The 26,889-nt window shown below is 31.8% G+C and overlaps 1 protein-coding gene across 1 annotated transcript in view; it reads right to left on the bottom strand.

Annotated features, from left to right (window-relative positions):
• LOC108911148 (inhibitory POU protein) overlaps window positions 1-26,889 on the bottom strand; it is an 87,974-nt gene that overhangs the window by 7,067 nt on the left and 54,018 nt on the right. Inside the window, exons 2-3 of the mRNA XM_018715994.1 lie at window positions 24,137-24,193; window positions 6,289-6,465 (exon numbers count right to left, since the gene is read on the bottom strand). Coding sequence (XP_018571510.1) covers window positions 6,289-6,465; window positions 24,137-24,193 — 234 coding nt within the window. The remainder of the gene's footprint in view (window positions 1-6,288; window positions 6,466-24,136; window positions 24,194-26,889) is intronic.

The raw sequence follows: 26,889 nt of genomic DNA, 5'->3' as shown, positions 1-26,889 counted from the left end.
ACCTACACTTTTGTCTTCTCTAAATGAGATTTTTTGGGTTTCTGGATCATATTGAAAACATCACGTTTTATCACCAGTCACAATATTGTAAAGGAAGTTTTTGTCCTTTTTTGGCTTCCTCGATTGTTGAATTTTGAGCAATTTTTGTCGGCAGAACAAATCATGCACACACCTTTCGGTAGCTCAAATTTTCTGCCAAAATTTGATAAATTAATGTTTTTGAGATGCTCAATTCCAATTCTATGAATTTCAATGAAGATTCTGGCTGATGCTTGATGAATTCACTCACCGTTTTGATGGAATTGATGATCACGGATTTTGGTTGGTCAACATGTTGTTTATCATTTATGTCCTCACGACAGTTTTTAAACCGCTTATACTACTCATGAACTCTGCCACAGGATAAACAATCACCATAAACTTGGTTCATCAATTGATACGTTTTGGTAAAAGTTTTACCAAGTTTAAAACAAAACCTAAGTTCTTTGTTAGATGCTCATTTTTCTACCGATAATACAAACATACTGTCATTTCAGACGCAATAAATAGATCTAATAACTATATTAGATCTATGCAATAACCTCGTTTCTATTCATCTAAACGTCATGAAATTTTGACAGTCATCAGTAAAGGTTTTTGAAAAGTCTTGTTGAGTTTGGAAAGCACCTTGTAGTTCTCCCCTACAGATTAACATATTTAACAACCAATTCATTTTTACTGTTTTAAGCTTTTTACTGTTTTAAGCACTAACTCAAATTTCATTAATCTATCTCAAACATGTATGAGTAAATGTGATATTATTTAAAAATATGAAGACTTCTTTTTTCGAAATCTAGTACTTTTTAGACTTTTGTTGGGTCATTAAAGGTTTTGTGTCGAAAATCATCCACATGGACTTATATTAGCATCCAAGTAACGTACATATTTCTATACCACTTTTCCTCTTTGATTGTATAACTTTACTAGAATAATAACATTTCTGTTTCGGGAGAGCACTATTAAGTCTTTATAAGATAGTTCTTCGAAATTTTTCTGGCAGAAGGAATAACAGGAAATATTAAAAAAGAAAAATAATTGCAATAAGTAAATAAATAATAAAATCAAAAGCTGTTTTCTTGCATATTTTAATAAAATCTATTGTTTATCATCTGATGATATGCATATACATACACATTCGTATGTTATAAAATTTGTCCCTATTTTCATGAAAAATGCATCCGTGTTGAGATAAACATAATTATTGATCCATCTTGATAATATTGCCAGCTTAATACGGTATTATATTAACTTAATTCCCAAAGGTGCTATATATTAGACCATGAAATTTCGGAATCATGGTGGAAAGTCATATAACGCTAGGGTTGATACTTCATACTTGCAGTACATTATACCTTTTTACCCTCTCCACTCTTTTATCGCTTATTATGAAGGGAGCGAGAATATTCCGTATTTAATAAAAAGCTGAGGGGGTGACACTCCAATATTGCGTATAATTTGAAACTTAGCGCTACCTCCTCGGTCATCAACAATAAAAAAAATACTTAATAAAATGACGGTCACCTAATATCTATTAATATTTTATTACTGTTCCGGACAATAATCGCAAATGAAAATTAAAAATAAAAGTTAGAATGTTGGGATGTTCTTAAATCACTCGAAATAATACCCTATCGTACGCCTTTTTTCCTTCTCTTTATGTTTTCATTAACGTGACACCACATTTGAAAGTATCAGCATATAAACGTAAACCGGTGCACTTTGATCTGAAACATTTTTTACATTCGGCCATCCTGTTCTCGTTGACTTTGACCCTTTTCGTGGATGCTGCCCACTTCTCTCTTCTAAATTATCAGCAGCTCCAACGCTCTGGTTGTCTACACCAACCTGCACCGCTTCGTCATAGGTTGAGTGCCACAGTTCAGGTATTTATCTCCATGGTTCAATTTTTCACATTCATATAGTACCCAGGTCACGGTAATGTAACCCAATCCAATGCAGGTCATAACGTTACACAAGATGCCCACGAGTTATAACCTCTTTATTCAGGATTCCAGCTCTTAACACAAGGCTACATCCTCTTCTTAACACTTTTCCTTTTCTCTAATATTACCCTCAACATAAAGCTACGACCTTCCTATTTTACTTTTCCACTCTTTTTTTATGCTTTCATTCCAAGTGAACTTCATCTTAGCAATCGAATCCAATTTTCGCTCACTCGCTGGAACACACCTCAAGAAAATGAAATAGTGGTACGCAAAAAACACTCCGACACGGTCGAATCCAGATACCAACTGAATTGCGTATTGGTGGTTGCTGGACACCTTAGTACCTCGTGTTAAGTTCAAAAAAGAAATAAACATTGTATTTTATAGTATTTTATGTACGCAGTTATGTCAATATTCCTTAATTAATTGAACTTCTGTACATCAAGTTGGAGATAGGTATTGAAAATTTTTTTCTCGAAAATTGTTGAGTTTAGGAGCCATGTCATATAAAGTTTTTTTCTTTATTTTAATGTATTGTATCGTCTGTTAAAATTAAGGCAGTCAAACTTCTAACATCCTGTATGGGTTGAGTTCTCTAACAATTTATAACAAATTCGAGAACCGTTTTCAATTTCTCACGCCCAAAAACTTCCAGGTCATATGTGTTTACTAACAAATTTTTTACTAAGGTAACTTGGATTAGATCATCATATTATGTAGTAGAAGTTTGTACAGACCTTTTAGACACACCCTGTATTTGCCTTTCACAATGTGTCACATTTCATATAGAATAAAATTTATTTATTTATCTAGCGATCCATCCCACTTCTGATATGTTACACCAAAATTAAAATATTACAAAATTTAATATTAATTCAATAAAATACAGGAATAATACATTTCGGCCTTTCGTAGGGAACCGTACGAGATTTGCGCTCTTTTTGTAAGACTATCATATGCCTTTCTTGCTGACCCTTATGTTTTTATTAAAATGATCTGGAATATTTTTTAATATTTTGCCGTCAGAAGTAAATTCGTATATATTTAAAAATAACTACATACAATAACGTTAACGCTGGAAAAATTTAAAAAGCTTTTTTATACCAAAAGCAATTTTGCCACAGGCGAAATGTGGGCATTTAAAAAACCTACTGCTGATTGTTTTAATTGTTTTATTGCTGTTATTTTGTAAAATAAACACTGGAAATAAATATATTACACAAGTAAAGCAAACAAGTCATATAAAATTCTGAACATTGTGTCGCTTTATTGCATGCACACGGAAAATTATGGGCAATCATGGCAGAACGAAATGTAACCGTAGAAAACTGGTTCGAGCACGACAGTTTTATTGTGGCAATATAAAAAATTGAAGACCCTTAGAGCTGAATCGTCAGTATCTGTTTAAATATGTTTACTGCGTAATTTATATTTAGCTCCTGCGATGATTTTTATTGTATTTTAAGTAAATATTCGACAGCTACTTTCTATATTTAAATAACGTAAACATTAATATTAACGTTATGACCTAAAAACTTCAAATCAAACCAAATCGTTTATTGGTGTCGATACAGTAAAATGTTACATTAAAAACAAGAAAGATACAACATATAAGCAATAGTACACTAAAGCTAAAAAACAAATACAGATAGATATAACGTAAACAGCATAAAAAAAGTAAATATTAAGAACTCATCAAAATTGTAAAACGCTCAGATGGAAGTCTATTAATGAATTTAATGCCAAAATAATTTGTGCCATCTATGGATTTCGCTAATCTGTGAAATTTTGGCCTTTCTCTTGTATGGTGGAAATGAAAATTTTCTTGTCGAACAAATCTATACTGATTATTTTTTATATAAATGAGGCATTCAAGTATGTAAACTGACGGCATTGTAAGAAGATTTAGCAGTTTGAAGTGCTCTCGACAATCATCTCTGTATTTTATTCCAGCCATACATTTATGTTGTAAACCAAAAATTTTATCACTGTGAGACGAATGACCCCAGTTAAGTCTGGTGACATGAAAAGTACCATGATAATATGCAGACATGAGTACAGGCTTAAAAACTTGACCATATTCTATGTAACATTTACAGGAGCTTAAGTTTTTAATAACTTGATTACAATAATAAAATGAAAGATTTAAAAAGAATTATATACCTAGTGGTTTTGAAAATTGCCGCATGACATGGAATATTTTACTTTTGTTTCCAACCTATGTTATTTTCTCGAACACAATTTTCTAAATACTCTCTCTTATTGTCTTATTGCTTACGACATTCGTGGTTCATTTATTTCAAGTATTCGTATATTTTTAATGTTTCTTCAAATAAAGTCATACTGTATATTTTTTTTGGAAAAAACTTTAACGGAAACGTTTCAACTTTTGAAACAATGATTTTCATGATTTAAAAGTGGTCGTCAGTCAAGTGAAGATGATCCTCGACTAGGAAGGCTTTCGACTTCAACTGATGAATTGCAGCAAAATTTGTTCCTCGTTTGTCGACCGAAAGAAAATCGTGTGGAATCGTCGACAACTCCTTGAAAAATCTAATGACGATGAAACATTCATTCAAAGGATCATAACGAGAGACGAAAGTCTCGTTATGTTTACGACATTTCAAAAAATTGTCAGAGCTTTCATGCTTTCGCACAGAAGGAAGTTCATTGGCGTGAGGTCTGAAGTTCTCGGAGATCATAAAATTAAATCACTTCGATCAGTGCAACCTCGTGGACATTTGGCAATCAAAAGCGACGAAATACACTGTTAAAATGCGGAGATGTTCCGTGTGCTTTAACAGTCTTTCTAGAGAAAGTCCAAATGCAAATCATTAAATAATATGCTCGTAGAAACGTGTGGAGCCCCTAGTGAAAGATATGGACCACAGATCAAATAGACTGCACTAATTGTCCTCTCAGTCGAGAAAGTGCAATTTAAAAAGCTAATTAAAACGCCACTATTTATTTTATTAAAAAAAAAATCAGATTCGTATTCAGGGGAACAGGTACTATAATCCTTACATAGTATCCAAAAGTATCAACTTAGAAATCGCACCGTACACGGACTGTGGGTTTGATTACTCAATAATAAAAATATGTATTGAAAAACATTGAAGGCAGTGAATTAATGCTGTAATAGCAGGCGTGATTAAATATTCAGTAACCTTGATTATCATTGAAATGAAAAGGGTATGAAATAATTTGGTTTGCGTTATTGGGACAATACCGTTGACAGCATACGTTTTCAAATTATTACCAATTAAAAATCTGATTGCCTGTTAAATCTTATTAACTTTCTGCTTAATTGACTTACTTAAACTATGTACAGTTTATGAAATAGCAGAGGCGTGTATAATTCAGATCAGTTCTTTATATTCCAATGTATTTTGACTAACTGAACATGAATCTGAAGTCAGATTGGGCCCATAAGGGCACAAATCCTTTCTAACCTTAAAAAAGCTTAAAATCCGCAAAATTAATAAATTAGCTTCTATGATCCAGGTATGATTTAACAGCTATTGAATATCGTATTCCCGTGTATTTCGACCCGCTGAATCTGAATCCGATGTCAGAATTGACCCAGCAAATCACCAGAATTGTCAAACCTGAAAAGATAGCTTAAAATCGCTAATATTCTCGAATTTTGGAATGATAAGGCTACAAATAACGCAAAAATATATTACTTCCATGAATTTAGTGCTACGTATATAGAGACCTGACCTGAACATCTGGTGCGAAAATTTCTTGGCCCCTAGTTATAAACGAACAGAATGGTTTTAAACATAATCTAAAGCATCCTTTTATTTTAGAACAAAATGTATTTTTTAGTTTCTATTTAATTAACTTTATATTCTATAATTTAATCAGTGTATATTAATTAATGTATATTTATATGGTTTAATATGGAACAGGTCAGAAAATTGCATTGCATTTTCTGAATTTTAACAAATCATAATTTATTCATTGTTCCATTAATTCAGGAACATAATGCATATATTAATTTAATGCTATTTTAATTTACGTTCACTATGCAAATATGTTACATATAATTACGGATACACTTTTAAATTTATATTTACGGATGTTTTCTTTAGTAAAAAATACTTTCCTTTCTTAAATATCACAATTTATTATTAGGGATAAATTATACATTTTTTTTAAGCGCGCACTGTTATGCGCTTTTAGCAGACCAAAATTGTTGATCGTCTTAAGAAATTTCCTAACAAATGTAATTAATTAATGTGGATAGATACTTTTCATATTTTAATATAACTTAATAGAGAAAATACTAAATACCAACCTGATGATGTGGCCTGCTTACAGGTGGTGGTGCCCCCATGCTATGATGATACATCATGTCATGCTTCAGCTGGGGGAGACCCCCCGGCCCACCGGTCCCTTGGTGTTTTATATCAACAGCGGCTAACGCCTCTGCACGGCTTATCAGTCCATCGTTTAGTCCGGAGAACAGGTCTCCCTAAAAATAACATAAATAACGTTATAATAGCTTCAGCATATTTTAAGGGTAAATATGTAATGGGTGAAAATATTTCACAATTAACATCACGAGATTCGCAGTTCACATGGCATGAAAAGTAAGGCGGTAAATGATAAATTATTTATGAATTTTTGGATCATTAAGATGGGAAATTGGGTATAGGCAGGAGTCTATTTGTTGTGGAATTAATAAATTATTTACTCATGGCTTAACAGGGCTTTTCAACGACAATAACACAGGTCTACTTTTAGTTTGAAAAAAACACCTGACTCTACCTAGGTACCGAGGGGTTTTTGGGGTCATTGATTCCGATGTTGAGGTCGGTTAAAGGTCAAACAAAGGAAAGAAGGTTGAAAAAATCTGAAAAAATTCATACATAGGTTTTTTGGATCGCTGAGGCCGATGTCGGTTTACCTCTGTCAACGTCGTTTGAAGGTTAAAGTAAGAATAGGAGGTAAAAAGAATTGGAAAAATTTTTACGTATGCTCACCTGCCTACACTTTTGTCTGTTTACCTGTCTTCCTTTTTACCTGCATACCCTCTGTCTAAATGTCATAGGAATATTTGAAACTCCATTTTCTTCACTCTCATCCTGATTGATTCCCAGAAAATCTAGGAACTTTTAGTGAAGAACAAGGAGAAAGACCGCACCATGACCTGAATAAGTCTGCACAAAGATATCAAGGTGTTTGGGAGAAGAATATGTCAGCAGACTATCGCTGGAATCTAAAGAGAGACACAAATAAAGCACATAAAAGAAAAGCGATTCGAAGATCATTCCAGGAACAACTTAAGCGTTCTCGCCTGAATTTCGATTAATACACATGTGCTGAGAGACAAGCGAATTACATTGATGAAGGCTATCAAAAGCTTTTTTTAATCTAGTTTTTGTGTCATGCAAAACCGAGGCAGAGGATGGTAGGCAGAAAGGTAAGAAGACAAACTGTCAAGGAGGCAGACAGATTGTCAGTGGACATTTGGACAGAGGGTGCTAGGAAAACAGACATATAGAAACATTTAGTTATTTAGTCAGACAGGAAGATAGACAAAATTATCGACAGAAAGGCAGGTCTCAAGTAGGACAGAAAGAAAATACAGGTGGACGATAAATATAGACTAACAAGCAAACAAACAGGTATGCAGGTAAAAAGCAGACAGATAAACAGACAAAAGTAGGTAGGTGAATATTCCTAAAAGTTTTTTACAATTTTTTTCACCTCTTATCCTTATTTTAACCTTCATTAGTGACCCCAAAAATCCCTGGGTATCTAGGTAGAGTCCGGTGTTTTTTTTTTTCAAACTAAATGTTGACCTGTGTAATCATCTCTCGGCAATGAACAAACCTTTCTTATTTTTTAACTTCTAAGAAAAACGTTGTAAGATTTTATTAGATTAAGTTTTTGAGATTTATTCTTATAAAGGGTGTTCCAAAATTCACACAATTTTTATAGATATTAACGTAGTTAATTAAAAATTGTAATTTTTTTGTTGATTCATAACGTATACAATGTAGGGTTCTCGGTTCTGTATGGAATAGCACTCTTTTGTCGAAATTTCCATGACCGTTTTGTATAAACGCAGCTGAAGGCGTGGGTGGTCGTGGGATTGTTGGGATGAACGTTAGACAAACAACCCGAAAGAAGAAAGTCCAACGGCATGATCTGGGCAGACAATTCTGATCACATGAACCGGAAATTACACGATCACGATCACCTTTGCATTAAATTTTAGGTGGACACAGTAATTTTTGCAGAAATTTAGTAATTCTTAACGAATGATTTTTAGACAGAGTGCGGAGTATGTCAGTCTTTACAGGAAACAGGAAACGTATCAGACTTTCTCTTTAGAGATTTCCTCCTTTCCGTCCTTTTCGTTGACGTATTTTATATTGCAGCTTTAAAGTGTGACTTATAAAGTGACAACGTAAGTGAAATTTAATGTAAATGTTTAGATAAAATGACAACACGTCTGATAGAATTCATACAAGCCTGAAATAAAACGAGAAACCGGTCGTGTGAGAGTAAAATAAAAATTCTGACTAACAGTTTTTATAGTAGTAATTTTGTTAAGCTGGAGATCCACATGCACACACATGCAGAAATGAAAACCTCGTTTGTTTGTTTTTTTAGTGAATTCAAGTACACATTCGAGCACGAAGGGATACGGGCGAAAGTTTAACTGTATAACTGTACAAGGGTGTAAAAAAGATCACCATAAAACAAGAAAAAAAGTTTCTGTAAACACATGTCTGTAAACGCTTGCTAACTGAGATGCAGAAAAATAAAGATAATACAATTTGTTTAGTAAATTGACAGAAAATATATCAACATGGTTAACATTTTGATGTCTACAACATATTTTCAAAAAATGAACCTCCATCCCCCACACAACATTTAACTTTCCTCAAAAACGTTCTCACGTGTATATTTCAGGGTTACAAGCTGCCTCTAGCCTTATAACTCATGCATGGTATTGTGCTGAGGCTAGAATTTTCTTTAAGAAAAACAGAAAGCGTCATAAAAAATTTCACAATAATATCTTATGTTTAATTTGTTCGCCGTAATTGATTCCAGGTTCAGTCTGACAGTGTAAAGAGAGGAACCATTAATCTTATGTACTAGATTCGCATATTTGAAAGCACAGATATTGTTTTGTTATGTTTAAGGTATTGACATTTACTAAATAATTCTTTATATACCCGTGAGAACTAAAATAATAAAAATATTGTTAACTTGTGGATATATTTATTTACACACTCATTTTCCAGAGCTTTGGTTTACATCTAGATACGCCTCTACTCTCTTTGAATACTTGAAGATGTAGTTAATCAGAGGTAAGTACCTTAAAATCCCCCGCGTTTACAAACCAAACACGACTCATGCCGAATCTGGTAAATATAAGATTGATGATTCGGTCTTGGCCTCGGACCAAGGCACCTTGTGTTTCAAAGCGTTTACAGCATTTCGTTTTGCCTCACACCCGTTTGTGCACAGCTCTTTACACTAAATTTCGGGTAACAATAGTCGTCAACATCAACATTCATGAAAGACAAGGAATCTTTTTAATTGTAACTATCAAAACAAAAAACAAAACTAAATTTTTGTAACATCAGAATACTGTTTAGCAACGTTCAACAAAGTTGACATTTATCATTAGAGATATTTATTAAAATTAGACATCATCACATATACTGGTGATTTAAATAATATATTGAGACATTTAAATGTTATTGCGTGGCGAGAATTCAACTTTGATGTTGCAACCGTCATAAGTTCAGTACCTTGTATCTTTTGAAGTAAAATTAATGTAATATTTAAATTTCTACTTAGATTTTGTTCAAATACAATACTTAATCAAATTAAATTTTGTCCTTATTTTTAATTATGAAGCGAATATAGGCTTTTTACTAGATTTTCTGTAACAACTCTGTATAATACATGTATTGTTAGCTAGGTAATAATCTTTACCGGTTAAAACAAATGAAGAGTTATAGTACTAAAGACAAGTGATAATCGTTGTAATTCCATTCCTACTCGTTTGTTTCAGAAGGGTGAAAACAGGAGATTTATCATCAGTCCCAACTCATTTAGAGGTTAGGTTATACACCCCCATTTGTCTTTCTTTGCTCCGCTTACAAATTATCTCATTCCCTTTACATTATAAGCAATCAAGCAATTGAAAAACGTAATAATTGCATTGCTCGCAATTTCTCTAATTAATTATCTCGATTAGGAGCAATCTACATTTTTTGAGGGTTGAGTCAAGTAAAAATGTATATGAAGATATACAATTCTGCGAATTGTATAAGAGTGCTATATGCTGTATGCTGCACGGCAGTAGCCGGAATAAATTTTTAACTAATGATATTGTGAGAAACAGCTACTCTGCGGGCTATACAGGGTGGTTACTTTTGAGGTATACACCATTAGTATATTCTGATAAAAATATTTAAATTTATAACTAATGATTTATAACTATTTAATATCTCGTTAAATATAGTTGTCAAAAGGTCTCCACGAAGCGAAATAATTTTATCACATTTTTTTTAAACAATTATCCGACTTTGAATGTTAACGTGAAATCTAAAACTTTTGGTAACTTAACAATGTTCCTATTTGTTGAAAAATAAACGAAAAATAGTGTCTAAATAATACGATATTTTATATATCAACAATTAGTATCATAAACACAGTGGAAAATATGGGAAAAAATTCCTTCGCACTCGGCTATTTTAACCATACAGTGGTAATTACTTTTTTATTCTTCCTCAAATGTGCTTCATTTTTTTATGATCCTGGTGCGATAATTTGATCTATATAGGAATTTTTTAAATCGAGTGAGAATCCATCAACCTCAACTCCAAACATAATAATTCGGCATTTAAATATAAAAAAAATAAAAAATTTCACATCTGAGGTTGATTAATTTTGTTCATACGGACCTTCGTTAACAAGTTACGGTCCCTTAAATGTGAAAATTAAATAGTTGTTTTTATTTACTGTCTCTAAACTATTAATTTCAGCATGATGCAAAGTTGATGATCGATAACACATGCGTATAACTTATTTTTTATTTTGTAAGTGAAATTTAATTGTGACCAGAACGCCAGAGACGGACTATATCCAAAGGTTAACAACCCAGAACATTTGCATAGATGACGATCGCAATCTCCCTGCATAAAAAATATGTTGCCTGGATAATTTGCCAACGATAATACCCTCTTGGTTCAACTCGGTAAAATTAACAGTTTAGGACATATTTGTGGTTTTATGTTACGGTGCATATCGAGCGGCGCCTCCACCATTTTTTGGTTTTCATTTTTAATTGGACATAATTACTATGTTAGAATCGTACATATTTTTAAAATAAGAGCCTAGAAAATCTTACTGTCTGCTAATGTCATTTTCACTAACAAAATTTGACAAACACACTTTATACATAACACAAAATGAAAAACAAAACAAAAATAAATTAAAATAAGTTAAAAAATAATTTAAACGAAATAAATCAATCAAAATACATTTTTAATATGGCCACCTTCTACCTCCACACATTTCCTAAATCTACGAATGTGTGTGAGGTGAAAAGTGCCCATATTGAAAATGCATTTTGGTAGTTTTCTTTCTTTTAAATTATATATATTTTTTAATTCTGGGTTATTAACTATTGGGCATAGTCCGTTTTTGTATCAAGTACCGGGGCACCCTGTATATTTTCAAGGTTTTAGATAATATTACATATGTTACATTTTGCAGTTTAAAATTTAATTGATTTAAAAGAAAGATGTTCTTTAAATCTATTTATTGACGATGATTTAATATTACACATATATAACATGAATTTTACTTGAACATTTGATGACAACAGGTTACCGTGGAAGGAATTTTATCATACTTTTTATTACAGTGTATATTGCCTAACTCTAAAGCCATAAATCTACACCCATAAAAACCTAACTTCAAACCTTTCAAAACCTAACCCCAAACTCTCAAAACCCAACTTCAAATTCTAATAACTATTTTCTGGAACTTATATTCTTTATTTTTGAAGCCCTTAACTTCTTTCTTAAATATCTAACCTCAAATCCAAGACATCTGAGCTTGAAAGTCAAACGAAGGATAGTTTCCAAACCAAAGAATCCTTGAAAACTCTATTCTGGAGCTAATATTTTGTATTTCTGAGGCCTCAAAACTATGCCATGTGCACAAAACCTAACCTAAAACCCTTGAAATTTATTCTTAAATCCACAAAAAATAAGTGGATATTTAGATAGATAAAATTTCATTCTATAAATTACAAAAATTTCAACAATTTCGACCAAAAATCTATATTATTTTCCGGAATTATTCGATGGACTGCATTTAGTGCTCTTTATTACTACAAGACGCAAGTCCTTTTACAGCGTCAAGGTGGCAGTCTTTAAAAGGGTTGATTTTCTGTTTTTTATTATTTTTTTTATTTATTTTTTCGTTTTGTTTTTTGTTTTTTTTTGTTTGTTTTAGTTTTTTTAGAATCTTTTAGAGATTCGGGAATAGGGACATTTTTATAGCAAATATCCTTTTCTTTTAGAATCTTTTTTTAAATTGACGCTAACGCTTATATTTTTCGAGTTATTTGCAAAAAACCGAACCCCTATTTTTTAATCTTTTATTTGTTTATAACTTTTACAATTGTTTATCTGCGAATACGATTTTTATGCACATTTTTCTAGACGTCATCCCGAATCGAATGCCCCTCAACTATCCCTTAACAACGATTTATCAGTATTTTAACGATTTTGAACATGTTAACTAGCCTAATAAATCGATTCAAATATGGAATTTGAATGCATGCATGTTAGTATGGATAACTTCAAATAATAAACTTCTGTCAGTCATTTGTTTGTTCCACGTGCCTTGTCCATAGCCACTGCGATGCGTCAGACATAAATGTCCCTCCTGTTTTTTCAAAAATAGTTTTAAACTGAAATATGTCGAAAAGCCCTGAATCAAACAGTAACATATTATATATATTTGAAAAGAGAAAAAATTAACGAAGCTACTAATGCTACTATGCACTAATTCCATTCCATTAAAAAAATATATTTTAATTTAGTGATTTCCATTATTCAATTGTTTTTTCTAATTCTGTGTTAGAAAAATTCATAGAAAAAGCTAAAATTTTGTATTAAAAACTTTTTTATAATTTCAATAATAAACTCACAATAAGTTGTCAAATTATAGTGACTAACCCTGTACATATTTACCACCCATTTAATATATGCGCCTGTTATTTATTTACGTAAAATGTGGAGCATACCGATAATAATTTTAAATAATTTATTAGCGATAACATCAAAGTTCCAAGCACCCGCCATTATATGCTGCAACCTATAAAGTGATGTAGCGATTAGGTTAATGTTAACAATTCCTTCCATCAAGAACCATTAGAGCAAAGACTCTTATTAAGGCAATAAGTATAATCCAAGAAGGGATTCCGATGTGGAAAGTTGACTGTATAGGAGCAACCGTACGCCTCGCATTACCGTCAAATATAAAGCTTAAAATTTAGAAATTCGCCTGAGCCTGCATGAAGGGGCTGCGGAAGTATAAAAACACTGGAGGGCTGCGTAAGTTAGTTCTTACAACTCATTTATAATTCAGATTGGCCCCACTTGTTAGAAGAGCGCGTGTTCCTTTCCTACTTTTCCTCTCCTTGTTTTCCGCACAATACCGCCACGAACCTAACTCGGTAATGGACAGGTTTAAGTAGTTTGAGAAATAGAATGGAAATAATAAATGATAATGGATCGCTTCGCCAATAAAATTATTTCACAACGATTCCAAATCGTTTTACTCGTCAATGATTTTTACTTACTTTTTTCGAATTTTAACGAAAACGCTGTCTAAACCCTTTGAGATAACAAAATAATGTATGTAGTGTATCAATGTATGGTGGAATTGTGTATCTTATATATGCCTACAGAAAAGACCGCGATGGCATATGTCTATATGTTTTAATGTTTTAATACTTTAAAAAATTGGCAATTATAAAGCGGTAATGTAAAAGCTATTTACACAAATACGATATTAATCCTTATTTTAAATAAGTTAGAGGCTTTAAGCATTTCATGCACATTATTTTACTCTTTTACACCATATAATTTAAATGAATATCTTAGGAGTAATCACAAAAAATTACGGACGCGAGAATAAAATTCAAGCACCTCGCTTCGCTTGATGNTTTACACCATATAATTTAAATGAATATCTTAGGAGTAATCACAAAAAATTACGGACGCGAGAATAAAATTCAAGCACCTCGCTTCGCTTGATGCGATCGCCGACCCTCCCCCCGCACCGTCTTGCCTACTGTTTAGCTAATAAGCCGAACGATAACGCGCGCGTGATCCTTTAATAAACTGACTTGGAGCGAATGGAGGTGACGACTGACGACTGTGTTTTCTTTCTGGGTGTTGTTGGAAAGTTATAATTGCGTTCGATATTTTAAGGTCACATTTTTGTTTTGTATTTGTTGTCTTTAGGTAGTCGGAACATACATAGATACTTGCAAACATACTTTTATTTCATTGAGTTTTAATAATTTGTTTGTTTTTTTCTTATTGTGAATCATTTAAAACTTCATAGTCGCATTTTTGTTTCGTGTTTGTTTTCTTTAGGTAGTTAGATACCTAACTACTTACTTATTAATTAAAATTGATAGTCCTGAACATAGGTACTTTAATTTAATTCGTTTTGTTTTCACATTGTTGGTAGTTACCTATATTGTTTTAAATTTAAAGGTTTTGCATTTTTAGTTTTGAGTTCGTTTGTTGTCTTTAGGTATATAGATATATCGTGAATTATTTTAAAATTAATATTAGGGTCGCATTAGATGAAAGATGATTGATATTTTGTTTGTTACGATTTAACTCAAAAACTATTCAACCAATTTTGCCGAAAGCTACATCTCCTTGGAGTAACATAGGCTATTTTATATTTGCCCGTGCGAAGCCGGGGCGGGTTGCTAGTAGACTATTAATACAATGTTTTTAAGGAGGTAAGTGGATTTTACCTTAGAAGTGGAAGTTGCTATGGACAAGGGGAGGTAAGTAAGGTAACTTACCTCCTTAGGAAAAAAAAGTGATTTCAAGTTATAAATGCGTACATTTTATTAATTATTATGAATGAATATTTATAGCAATTGTACAGTTATTACATTTAATAACATTTATAAAATCTCGATAATTATTCCCTTCGCGTTTAATTGTCACATATTTCTCAAAATGATTTGATCGCTCCATTTCAGTCACAGGAGACTCAATATTATCTGGCTGATCCATTAAAACAGCATGATGCGACGTACTACTAGCACCTGTTGTCATTGTAAAGAATTCTGTTGGCCATTTCATTTTTGTTACTTAAACTGTCAGCAACATAACTTTATGCAATTGTGGCTGATTTCCACTCACCATGTCTCTTGATTAATATACGTTGCCGATGTTCTTCGGAATGAATGGCCTGTATGTGTTTCAGGATGTTCTAGTTTCAAAAACTGTGCAATCTTATTAGGAATCATAGAAAGGGTATTCTTGCCGACTGATTGGTTTAACATCTACCTGCTTGATAGCGCATAAAAAAGCGTGTTTCGGTTTTAATTTCCAATCTAATCTTGATATATTTCTTGAGAATTTCTAGGTGAGAAAGAGAGCCCAGACGAGAAGTAATTGCAAACGTACGTGACATTTTATTTTTAGAATCTGGAATGTAACTATTTACAATGTCATCGAAATTTTTGAAATTGACGTTGTCCGAAGTAAGTTTGCATAACTCATCAGAACGGCATGGTCCTGCAATCGTCACTATCTTCATTAGCAAATATCTGTCATCGGGTGCCTGAACGAGAAAATCGTTGACTCGTTCTCTTGTAAAAACGTTTGACTTCTTAGGTGTATAGCCGTCATTCTTACGTTTCAAAAATGCTCTCAGCTTGGGGTATTTTGACATATCCACGTTCTCTCTATGAAAATAGTTGACTTAATCACTGAGTATTCACTCCACAAACTCGACGGTGACTTTAAAGTTCTTGACTACCCCATGAAATATGCTAGCAGTGACATTTCAGAAACACCAGTATTTTTGTTCTGGCACCACTCTTTGAAATTTCCATATGCTCGTCTTAGCGCACTTTCGACTTCTCGGGCAATAAAAATTCGCAGGCAGCATTTGCTGCACTTTCTATTCGAAAGTCACTCATTTAGAAATAATTATTCAAAACCAGCAAAATTGCAACTTTTTTGTAGTTTTGTTTATAAACACCTTAGAAACGACAAAATCCAAATAACCAAGGCGACTTTGCAAGATTTCGAATAACGTCAAAATGAATTGATTAAGAAATGTCAAAAAATAAAACCTAATCTTTATTTCATGAACCATAAAGAACTGTGGGAGCAGATAAAATGTTATACACCACGCAGTAGTTAAGTATGATTTACCAGTCTCGGACTCTACTGCCGGCCCTCGCTCCGCTCGAGAGCAAAATCACCCTCAACTGGTGAATAAATAATTTTTAACTAAAAACCTGTGTTTTCTATCATAATCACTTTTTACGTGAATTTTGGGAGACCCTTTATAACTAATTCTTATTTATTTATGACTAAAACAAAAATATTTTAAACGTCATCCAGATTAAAATTTCCTGAGAATAATTATATGTTTTATTTTCTTTGAGAAATTTCTACACTAGGAAATTTACTTAATTAATTATTTATTAATGAAATAAATCACACAAAAAACAATCAAATTTCTAAATTGTATTTGACTTTGTAATACATGAAATATAAAAGAACACGTGTTGAAATAACCATTTCTGATGTAGCCAGATAGATGTTTTCGTGCAGTAATGGATTTCTTTATTCGTTAAAAGTAATCAATTAAAACACGAACCGTCCACGGAAAGACTGACTGACAATACGAATTATACGCAACAAAGGCGACTAAATTTGAATCGATTGTTAGACGTGAACAGATTGTTCCTAGGTTCACAATTAGTCGCTGTTTCTGCTTTATCCGATAGATTAAGCAGTTTTCATTTTAATGCGAAATGATAAACGGTTATAACATTTACAGATAGAACATCTTACAGAATATAGTATTATGAAATAATTAATAGAACACAAATCTAGTCGACGCATTCGGGTGCAAAATTTGTGGAACTGACCCTCTGAATTTATTTTTACCGAGACATATTTAACGCTCCAGACCGCTACTGGAATAGGACAGCAGTTTTAAATTTTCAAATTGCCGATAGAGTACACCACCAGCAGAATTTTAGGAACAGGTAGCAACATATAAACAACACATTGGCAATGTTGCCAGGCGTACTTACGGATTTATTTTGTACACTTTTTTATCAATATCTGTTTTTTGCGTTACTGTATTTACTTACATGTATGAAGTAGGTATTGATAAAAATGTTTTAATGTATCAACGAATATCTATGTAGTTTCATATGATATTCTGCAGAGGTGTCACAGTTAGGTTATTTAACCATAATATCGTTAATTAGCTACTATTTTCATTTTTCGTTGTTGATATACTGCAGAAAATATATTTCCAAATAAACAAAATTCGTAATGATATTTTAAACAGCTTGTAATATAATTTTTTTAATATTTGATGATGATGATTTTATTGTAGATTTAATAATTAAAGACAGAAAAAACTTTTAAATACAAATGTACGACTTTTCCTTTATTTCTACACATCAAAATTTGCTGACAAAATATATGTTTAAAGTAAAAAAATCATTAAAATTTAAAATTCATCCTTATTGAAATAACAAACAACGATTTTTGCATCTAACTTTTACAACAACATAAGGAGAATATCTAAAAACGAAATAACATTAAAATACCTACAATTTTTACAAATTTTCAACATGCAAGTAATTGTGATGATATAATTGAAAATATGTTTTTTACTATTTACTGCTTTAAAAACAAATTTAGAATTATCAAACATTTCGTCTTGTATGTTTTCTTTCAATACTTGTAAATTTGGAGGTCTTTAATAATATATTTTGTTGAAGTGTCCCCACAAAAATAAAGGACTGAGATCGGGGCTGTTTTCTGGACACCTAAGGTTTCTAATGATATTTTTTAGTGTTCGTTGACGGGATTCGTAAATTTGCCGATATTCCTGAAGATCTTTTGCACATTATTGTTATTTGAATAATTAAGTTTAATTATGTTTTATTTAATTTTTTTAAATAAAATGGGTTATTCTGATAATGATAAATCCCATGTATTTTTAAAGGAAGGTTAGCTTCTGTCATTTTTGTCTGATTGTGTGCGAGAGAGATAGAGTTCTAGTGTGCGATAGATATAGAGTGACTTTATCCTCATAGAGGGCTTCTCTCCCTCTCTCTCTCTGCTGGCTTCAGGAGTCTCTGGGGCTTCTTCAGCATTTTCAGGACACCTAGGGAGGGAGCGTGGGGTAGAGCGCGTGGCCTTTTTAGCTTTCGTCATCTAGCTAAGGAGTCACAACGTATGAGAAAAAAAGACCGGTTTTTACTTGTAATTCGGAAATGGCTAGAAATATAAACAAACCTCCCCTTGGTTCTGAGTAGAGCACTCGATGGGTGAGGCAGAGTGTATGAAAGAAAAAAAATAGTATTTGCTTGTACCTCGGAAATGACTTGAAATATTAAAAAATCTCCCATTGGAGTTTGGTGATCGAATGAAAAACGTCCGAAGTTCGCATGTCGAAAAGAAAATCGGTACCAAGTGTGTGACATCATAGAATAAAAAAGTGTTTATAACTCGGAAACGGTGCGTTGATTCGAAAAAATAATTGAAAATATCTCCCCACAGCCCAGGATCTAATTGTCCCTTCTGCGTTGAATGCAATTGGTCCGAAGTCCAAACGTTTAAAAATGATACAGTAAAAAAGGTCTTATAACTCGGAAACCGTGCGTTGATTCGAAAAAATAATTTAAAAAATCTCCCCACACCCCGGGTTGAATGAAAAAGGTCCGAAGTCCGTATATCGAAAAAAAAAGTTAGTCAAAAATTGCAACAGCAGTAGCGAACGCATTATCTTATCTCTCGTTGATTCATTTGTTGATTTTTTAAAATAAATTTCGTGTCAACCACCCATTGAGGTTCCAACAATTTTATTAAATAAAAAATTAAAAAACTATTCTTAAGGAAATTTTACATTTTTTAATTTTTTGAAATAAATAATTAATTAGGTAAATTCGTAGTTTTAAAGCGCGGTCTGTGGCGATAAGCTATATTGTCTGTGATAAAGGTAAGGTTGTCTAAGTTATAAAAAAATGAGAATAATAAATAATTTAATAAATTAGTGAAGTAGCTGTATCAGAATACTCCCAAATCCAATAAAAAACGAGACAGATTAAAACCAAAAACTTCTCCGTATTAAATTTAGTTGAAATATCTTGAATTAACATAGCATTATGTATTATTTATTTAATAGTAAATTGAGTTAGCTGTAAAAAAGTTTGCACTTAAAAATAGGTAATATCATTTTTGATGTCATAGCATAGATAAATGAGCGTGAGATATAATTCACCTTTGATATAAAGTATGTATAGTTCACGCTATAAAAATTATCTACAGTTTACGATAAATTTGGGTTATTTCCTTCAAATTATAATTTTTTAAATTTATACAGAGTGTTACAAGTTTGACTGCTTTAATTTTAACATACGATAGAATACATTTAAATAAACAAAAAAAAACTTATATGACATAAAACCTAAACCTAAACTCCTAAACTCAACCATTTTCCGAGAAAAAATTAAAATGTAGAAAATTTCGATTAATTAAGAGATATTGACATAACTGCGTGCATAGAATACCATAAAATACAGTGTTTATAACTTTTTTGAACTTCTTTATGGATAATTCAGAAAAATAATTAGCGTTGTAATAAATTTAAAATTCGATAAAATTCATATCGAGCAACGTGACAACGGCGCGGCGGTTAACACGAGGTACTAAGCTGTTCAACAATACGCAATTCATCAGATGGTCTGCAATTTGCCAGTCGAATACTTGCGAGAACGAATTTTGCCGCTGCCCATCAAATATTGATAAATCCGGGCATTTTCCAACGAGTGCTCGAAAATTGGATTCGAAGGTGTCGTGCGTGCATCGAAAATGGCGGTGGACATTTTGAGCAAATGCTGTAGCCCTTTAACTTTTTTGTTTTAAGAGTTATAAAAAAATGTTAAATATAAAAGTTGCACGAGTTTTTATGAATTTTTTGAAAATGATAGTAGAAAAACAAATGAAGTCCAAACAAAATGGCCACGGATGTTAACTTTGTTAAGTTAAATGGAATACCCTGTATATTTTTACATATTTGGATAGAACCTTCCCAGTCGAGCATAGTCATGTAGGGTTTGTTGGGTCCATCGCTAACAATAAGCGAGATACTATTAAAAAACGAAAAGAAGTTTTTTTTATTAAGAAAATAATACATCTTGTAATTGTCAGACCTCTTTCAGGTATTTCTGCCTTTTTTTCAATTATGTAAGGATTTACAGATTTAGTTATAATATATTTTGACAGATCGGACACTGATATGGTCCAAAATGCGTATATGTATTGTAACTAAATCTCACTAATTAGGCCGTGAGAGGCCTAATTACTCATGGACAATGTTATATGGTAGGCCGTGACAGTGACAGGTAATCTCATGACAAGATTGTTATTGATCTACAGTTTGTATTATTATTTAATTAAAATGGGTTACAAGAAGTAGAAAATTGAAATATTATAGGAATTAAGATAGAGCAATGTTCTTCTCCATACTCTATTTTAATTATAAATAATTTTCTACTTCTGTGTAACATATTTTAATTAAATAATTATACATACTGTCAATCAATAACAATGTTGTCAAGACATTACTACCTGTCACTGTCACGACCTATCATATAATGTCCATGAGTAATTAGACCTCTCACGACCTAATTAGTGAGATTTCGTTACATTACCTATACACATTTTGGACCGTATCAATGTCCGATCTGTCAAAATATATTATAACTAAATCTGTAAATCCTTACGTAATTGGAAAAAGGCAGAAATGCCTGAAAAAGGTTTAACAATTACAAGATGTCTTATTTTCTTAATAAAAAAACCTTATTTTCGTTTTTTAATAGTATCTCGCCTATTGTTAGCGATGGACCCAATAAATCCTATATGGCTATGCTCTACAGGGAACGTTCTATCCAAATATGTAAAAATATACAGGGTATTCCATTTAACTTAACAAAGTTAACATCCGCGGCCATTTTGTTTGGACTTCATTTGTTTTTCTACTATCATTTTTGAAAATTTCTTAAAAAATCGTGCAACTCTTATATTTAACATTTTTTTATAACTCTTACAACAAAAAAGTTAAAGGGGGGTCAAAATATAGTGAATCACCCTGTACAGAATGAAAAGACATTTTAAATGAATATTATTTGACTTACTACCTCATTTAAAATTTTAGGGGTGGCAATTACCGGGAGTGAGAGAAGAACTTTGATATCAAAATGGGTTTTCCCCAAAATAAAAAATTAATTTGCCTTAGTGATTTTTTAAAACTCACCCTGTACAAAATTACAGGGGCGTACAATTTTTATCCTATAAGTGCCAGAATATAATGTAAAAGTAGTTAACTTAAGAATTTATAATTTACATAAGAATATACATATACGGAATAATTTCAAAAGATTGTTTTAAACCAAAAAACTGTAATGTTCAAAAATGCAACGAATGTTAAAGTTTAAAAAGATATCACAGTTATTCAAATATTCCTAAATACGTATACAGGGTGTTCCAGATAGACCTTCAATTAGATGTTTCTGGAAAACTACGCGTACTGGAATTCTGAAAATTTATGTACGGGGGTTTCTCCTAATGTTCTATCGATTGAAAATATTGGCGTCGCGGTGGAACTTCCGGTTCTACAGGAAGTAGACGTCAACTCGCTTATTTCAAATGGAATGTACTATTTTTTATATAATTTTTGGATTCTACATTGAATTTTAAGGTAAGTTTCATAACCTTACTTTATCCTTAAACTCAATAGTTTTTGAAATATTTTGACTTTTTTAAAATTTTTGAAAAAAACGTACCTACACTTAATCGGTTCTATCTCCTCCAATTTTTAAGATAGGAAGCTAAAATTTTAGATGGTCAATGCCAAAACGTGTCCAAATATCTGGAATATTCGAAAGTTGGTGCACGTTACACAGGTCGTCTAAAAAACACGGACTAATTGTGTCAAATTGAAATTTTAATAACTCGCTTATTTTAAATAGAACACCCTGTGTTTTATAATGCCAGTAGACGCACCTGCTAATTCTCTTTCCATTGGTATAAGCATTCGCTATATCTAAATCCCACCGATTTTGAGATATGTGAACATAAGTACAGATACTAATATAATCCGACAGTTAACTTTAGGTTGGCTGTGGAAAAACATTTAAATGTCACCAAGTGTCATTATTTATTTAGCAGATTTGCTGTAATTGCTGTAAAGCGAGTTTGTCGATTTTCCAAGTGTTTTCAATAACAATGGTACACTCTGGGTACAGACACGAGTGTAATAAAATTGTTAGTAGAACATGTCGCGTGTTTGCAGAAAGATATCCAAATAAGCACATACCAAGTCATGATATGGTCAGAAGACTATTAAAGAATTGTTCTGAGAATGGAAAGTTTCTCCCGGAACATGATAAAAGTAGGACAACGAAGAAAATGAAGTAAATGTATTGGCATTTTTCAGCGCTTATCCACAGGCGTCAATTAGAGATGTATAATAAATTCACGTCTATCAATAGGAACTATTCACAGAATTCTGAAGAAGCATAAATGGAAGCCATTTTCATTTATGTTAATACACCATTTGCAACCTGGCGATTTACCCCGATGTGTAGTCGTCGTGTGTGTACCCAGAGTGTGCCATTGTTATTAAAGACACTTGGAAAATCGACAAACTCGATTTACAGTAATGACAGCAAATCTGCTAAATAAGTAATGACACTTGGTGACATTTAAATGTTTTTCCACAGCCAACCTACAGCTAACTGTCGGATTATATTCGTCTCCGTACTTATGTTCAAATATCTCAAAATCGGTGGGATTTAGGTATAGGGAATGCTTATTCCTATGGAAAGAGAATTAACAGGTGTATCTACTGGCATTATAAAACACAGGGTGTTCTATTTAAAATAAGCGAGTTATTAAACTTTCAATTTGACACAATTGGTTCGTGTTTCTTAGATGCCCTGTGTAACATGCACCATCTTTCGAATATTCCAGATATTTGGACACGTTCTGGTATTGACCATCTAAAATTTCAGCTTCCTATCTTAAAAATTGGAGGAGATAGAATCGATTAAGTGTAGGTATGTTTTTTTTTCAAATATTTTTAAAAAGTCAAAATATTTCAAAAACTATCGAGTTTAATGATAAAGTAAGGTTATGAAACTTACCTTAAAATTCGATGTAGAATCCAAAAATTAAATAAAAAATTGCACATTCCATTTGAAATAAGCGAGTTAACGTCTACTTCCGGTAGAACCGGAAGTTCCACGGCGACGCCAATATTTTCAATCGATAGAACATTAGGAGAAATCCCCGTACATAAATTTTCAGAATTCCAGTACGCGTAGTTTTCCAGAAACGTCTAATTGAAGGTCTATCTGGAACACCCTGTATATTAAATCAATAAAAGCAATAATTCGAAAATGGTTACTTTTTGAATTAAAAGCACTAATCTAGTTTCTAAAAGATTGAGCTGTCTATTGTCAAAGTTCTGCAGATCTCAGTAACAAGTTTTTTTCAGTATATCGCCACTATCCAATTGATCCAAATTTGTAAACTTTTTCTCTTAATTATACGAGTATTATTAATTAACAGATAAACATCTTCGGAAATATAGATATTACAATAAACGTGACATATTCTTTGTGAACTTCAACGCTTTGTATATATCTCGAAAATCAAAGGGTCTAACCCTTTGAACAGTTAAGGCATTTTAGTTTAAAATGATGAATAAACTCCTTAAGTTATGACATAGATTTAATAATATGTGTAATATCGACAGAACATACAGCGTAAGTAAATATTAATCAGTGGACTCACATTATGCCTTGGAGACCACGAATTGCACATTATCGAGGCATCCTCTAGTATTCGGCTCTGAAAAGGAAAATATAGATGTAGTTTTATGGTAATCTCTATTATGCCTATCATGTCAAGCACGTGTTTCCCGTCTAACGAATTGTTAAAACGTCCCTCTTGCAACAGCCCTAATGCGGAATGGAAATTATGCGCACGTGCCGAAAACACTCTCTAATAAGTGGATACAAATTATTGAATTAGGGATTCGACGCACTATGGCAAATTGAAGTGGTTTAGCTGGTTATTCGATGTAGATCTATTATTTCAATGGGGATTTTTGATTTTCTTGTATAACCCATTCATTTTTTGGTTTATAATTGAAGAATAGTAATTAGGGATTGCAATATAGCAATATAGTCAAATAACAAATGGTAAGTTGTGCTTGCATTACAAATTTTAATAACGATTTTTGCCGCATAAATTGAAATAAGGGTTCATATAAACAATTGCTTCCAAGTTATTGAAATAATGCGTTTTCTAACTACAAAGAACGACCGTTTTCTGTAAAAGTGCGTGCGTAGGTATAGACACGTACAAAGACGTTTGTCGACTCAAAATCTTTAGTGGAGTCAAGATAGCTTAAAATTACGCATTATTTCGAAATAATTATGGGAAGCATTGATTTTCCTAAAACCTTTTGAAATTACTTGGAGATAATTATTAGAAAAAAGTTATAATAGTTACTTTTGTATCTAGTGCGCGAAATGCTACTTTGGTGATCGAGAATTGAATTTTTTAACGAGGCGAAGCCGAGTTAAAAAATTATTCGAGACCACCAAAGTAGTTCGCGCACGAGATGTAAACAATATTTTTTCTACAAACGTCAAAATCTATCTCTTAAAAATATTATAAATAAGTAAAATGCCTAATTTATTATAGAAAATACCTAGTGTTGAGCTGACTTAAAATGTCTTTCCTAATCAAATTTTCACTGTTACTATGGAAACAAAGTTTAGGAATAAATATTGGTTCGTGTACTGGTTGTACGATTAATGTTAATATTGTAAATAATAACTAAAGTTATTGTAAAATTCTATCATTATTTTAAAAGTATTTAATTGTTATTCATTTAAAAATAAATAATAATTTGGAGTTTTGCTTCATTTTTTTAAAGGTTGAAATACAAAACTCTTATTAATTTACATGCAGTGTGCGAAATACTTCGCACCCTAGTGCGCGAAGTATTTCGCGCAGGGTGTCATGGTAACGTAAGAATCCGAAAAAAAGTGTCACTTCGCATATTGTTGTCAATGCACAAACCTTGTAATTTTTTGACGTTTTTAGAAAAACTTATTTTTGTACGCTAATTGTTTTTTAATTGTTTAAACAATAATAAATATTTTTTTTAAGAACATTTAAAATAATTTTGTGAATTTTAAATCGAATTCTTTCAAATTGACGATGTCGCTGAACAAGAATATGAAGTCGGAGAATAAAAATTCAAAATGGCTGATCCAATATGGCTGACTATTTTAAACAATTTATTTAACTATTATCGATTTTAAATCAGACTCGGTCATATTTGTAAAATAGAGGTTCGAAAAATGAAAATTATAAATGGCGAAAGAGGTTTTATTGAAAATATGTTTTATTTTTTAAAAAACATTTATTACAAAATAATTAATTTTTAAATCTCATCGAGTTCTTGCTGTTCTTCAAAATTAACTGTGTTATGAGAGGTAATGCACAATTATTGGATAAAATTCATTTTCATTTTCGAAGAACTAATGCTTGCGTTTAAGAACAAGGAAATAACTGAGCATTTACTGTAATATTATTTTAATGTGATTACAAATATCAATTTAGGTTTACTTAAAATGTTAATGTTGACTTTCTTATATTATTAGTTGATACTGTTTATTTAAAATATTAGTGTTGATTTTTATTTTATTGATTGATAATACTAATACTAAAAATGTATAGTTATGTGACGTTTTTTCATTATTATTCCCTGTTTTGAGGCTGCAGTTATAAATTATTTTTTACAAATCGGAATTTTTGCCTATATTTAATGTATAAAAAAATGCCAGTTTTACTCGAAATCCATAAACGATATCAAAATTTTGTAAGAGCAAAAAATCTTCTAAATTAATGCTTATTTTCAAAAATATAAATTCTGTCATCATTGGCGCACACATAAAAAAGTAGCCAGTGGCGCACAGGCACTAGAAAGAGAACATCTCGTATATGTATTCTCACCAAATATTTACATTGCCCTTATATAAAAAATAAGTGTATCAAATTTGAAGTTTCTAAGAAAAATAGTTTTCAAATTATTTCAAAAAAACTGTTATCTATTCTATATTTAGAGGGCTATATCTCAGTAGGCGTGCACTTTTATATATATATAAGTTAGGCTAAATAGTCTTATTTTCATCCAAGGAACCTGTGGTCAAGCGTTGTCCATTCTGTTCAGGGACACCCTGTATATCTGATCGAAAGCCACTGTACCAACAAGTATCTCTTACCAAAATGAGACTTATACAAAGATAACAGAATTCTCAATAACATTTAAAGAAGCATACAAGATGTTTAATAACTCTACTGATTAAAAATGCTGATTTGTTTTGTAACATATTTTTGTACCGTTGAAGATGAATTTTGAAAAACAGTAATGTTTCAGCATTTGGTACATGATTTGTCTTTATTGTTATCTTTAATTGGTAAAAATTTGAATCATTTTAATTAATTAATTTCAAGCCGGTCGAACCAAA

The sequence above is a fragment of the Anoplophora glabripennis genome, unplaced genomic scaffold (genome assembly GCF_000390285.2).
Source record: "Anoplophora glabripennis isolate ALB-LARVAE unplaced genomic scaffold, Agla_2.0 scaffold239, whole genome shotgun sequence".
Classification (NCBI taxonomy): domain Eukaryota; kingdom Metazoa; phylum Arthropoda; class Insecta; order Coleoptera; family Cerambycidae; genus Anoplophora; species Anoplophora glabripennis.
This window is presented reverse-complemented; position numbering and strand designations above follow the sequence as displayed.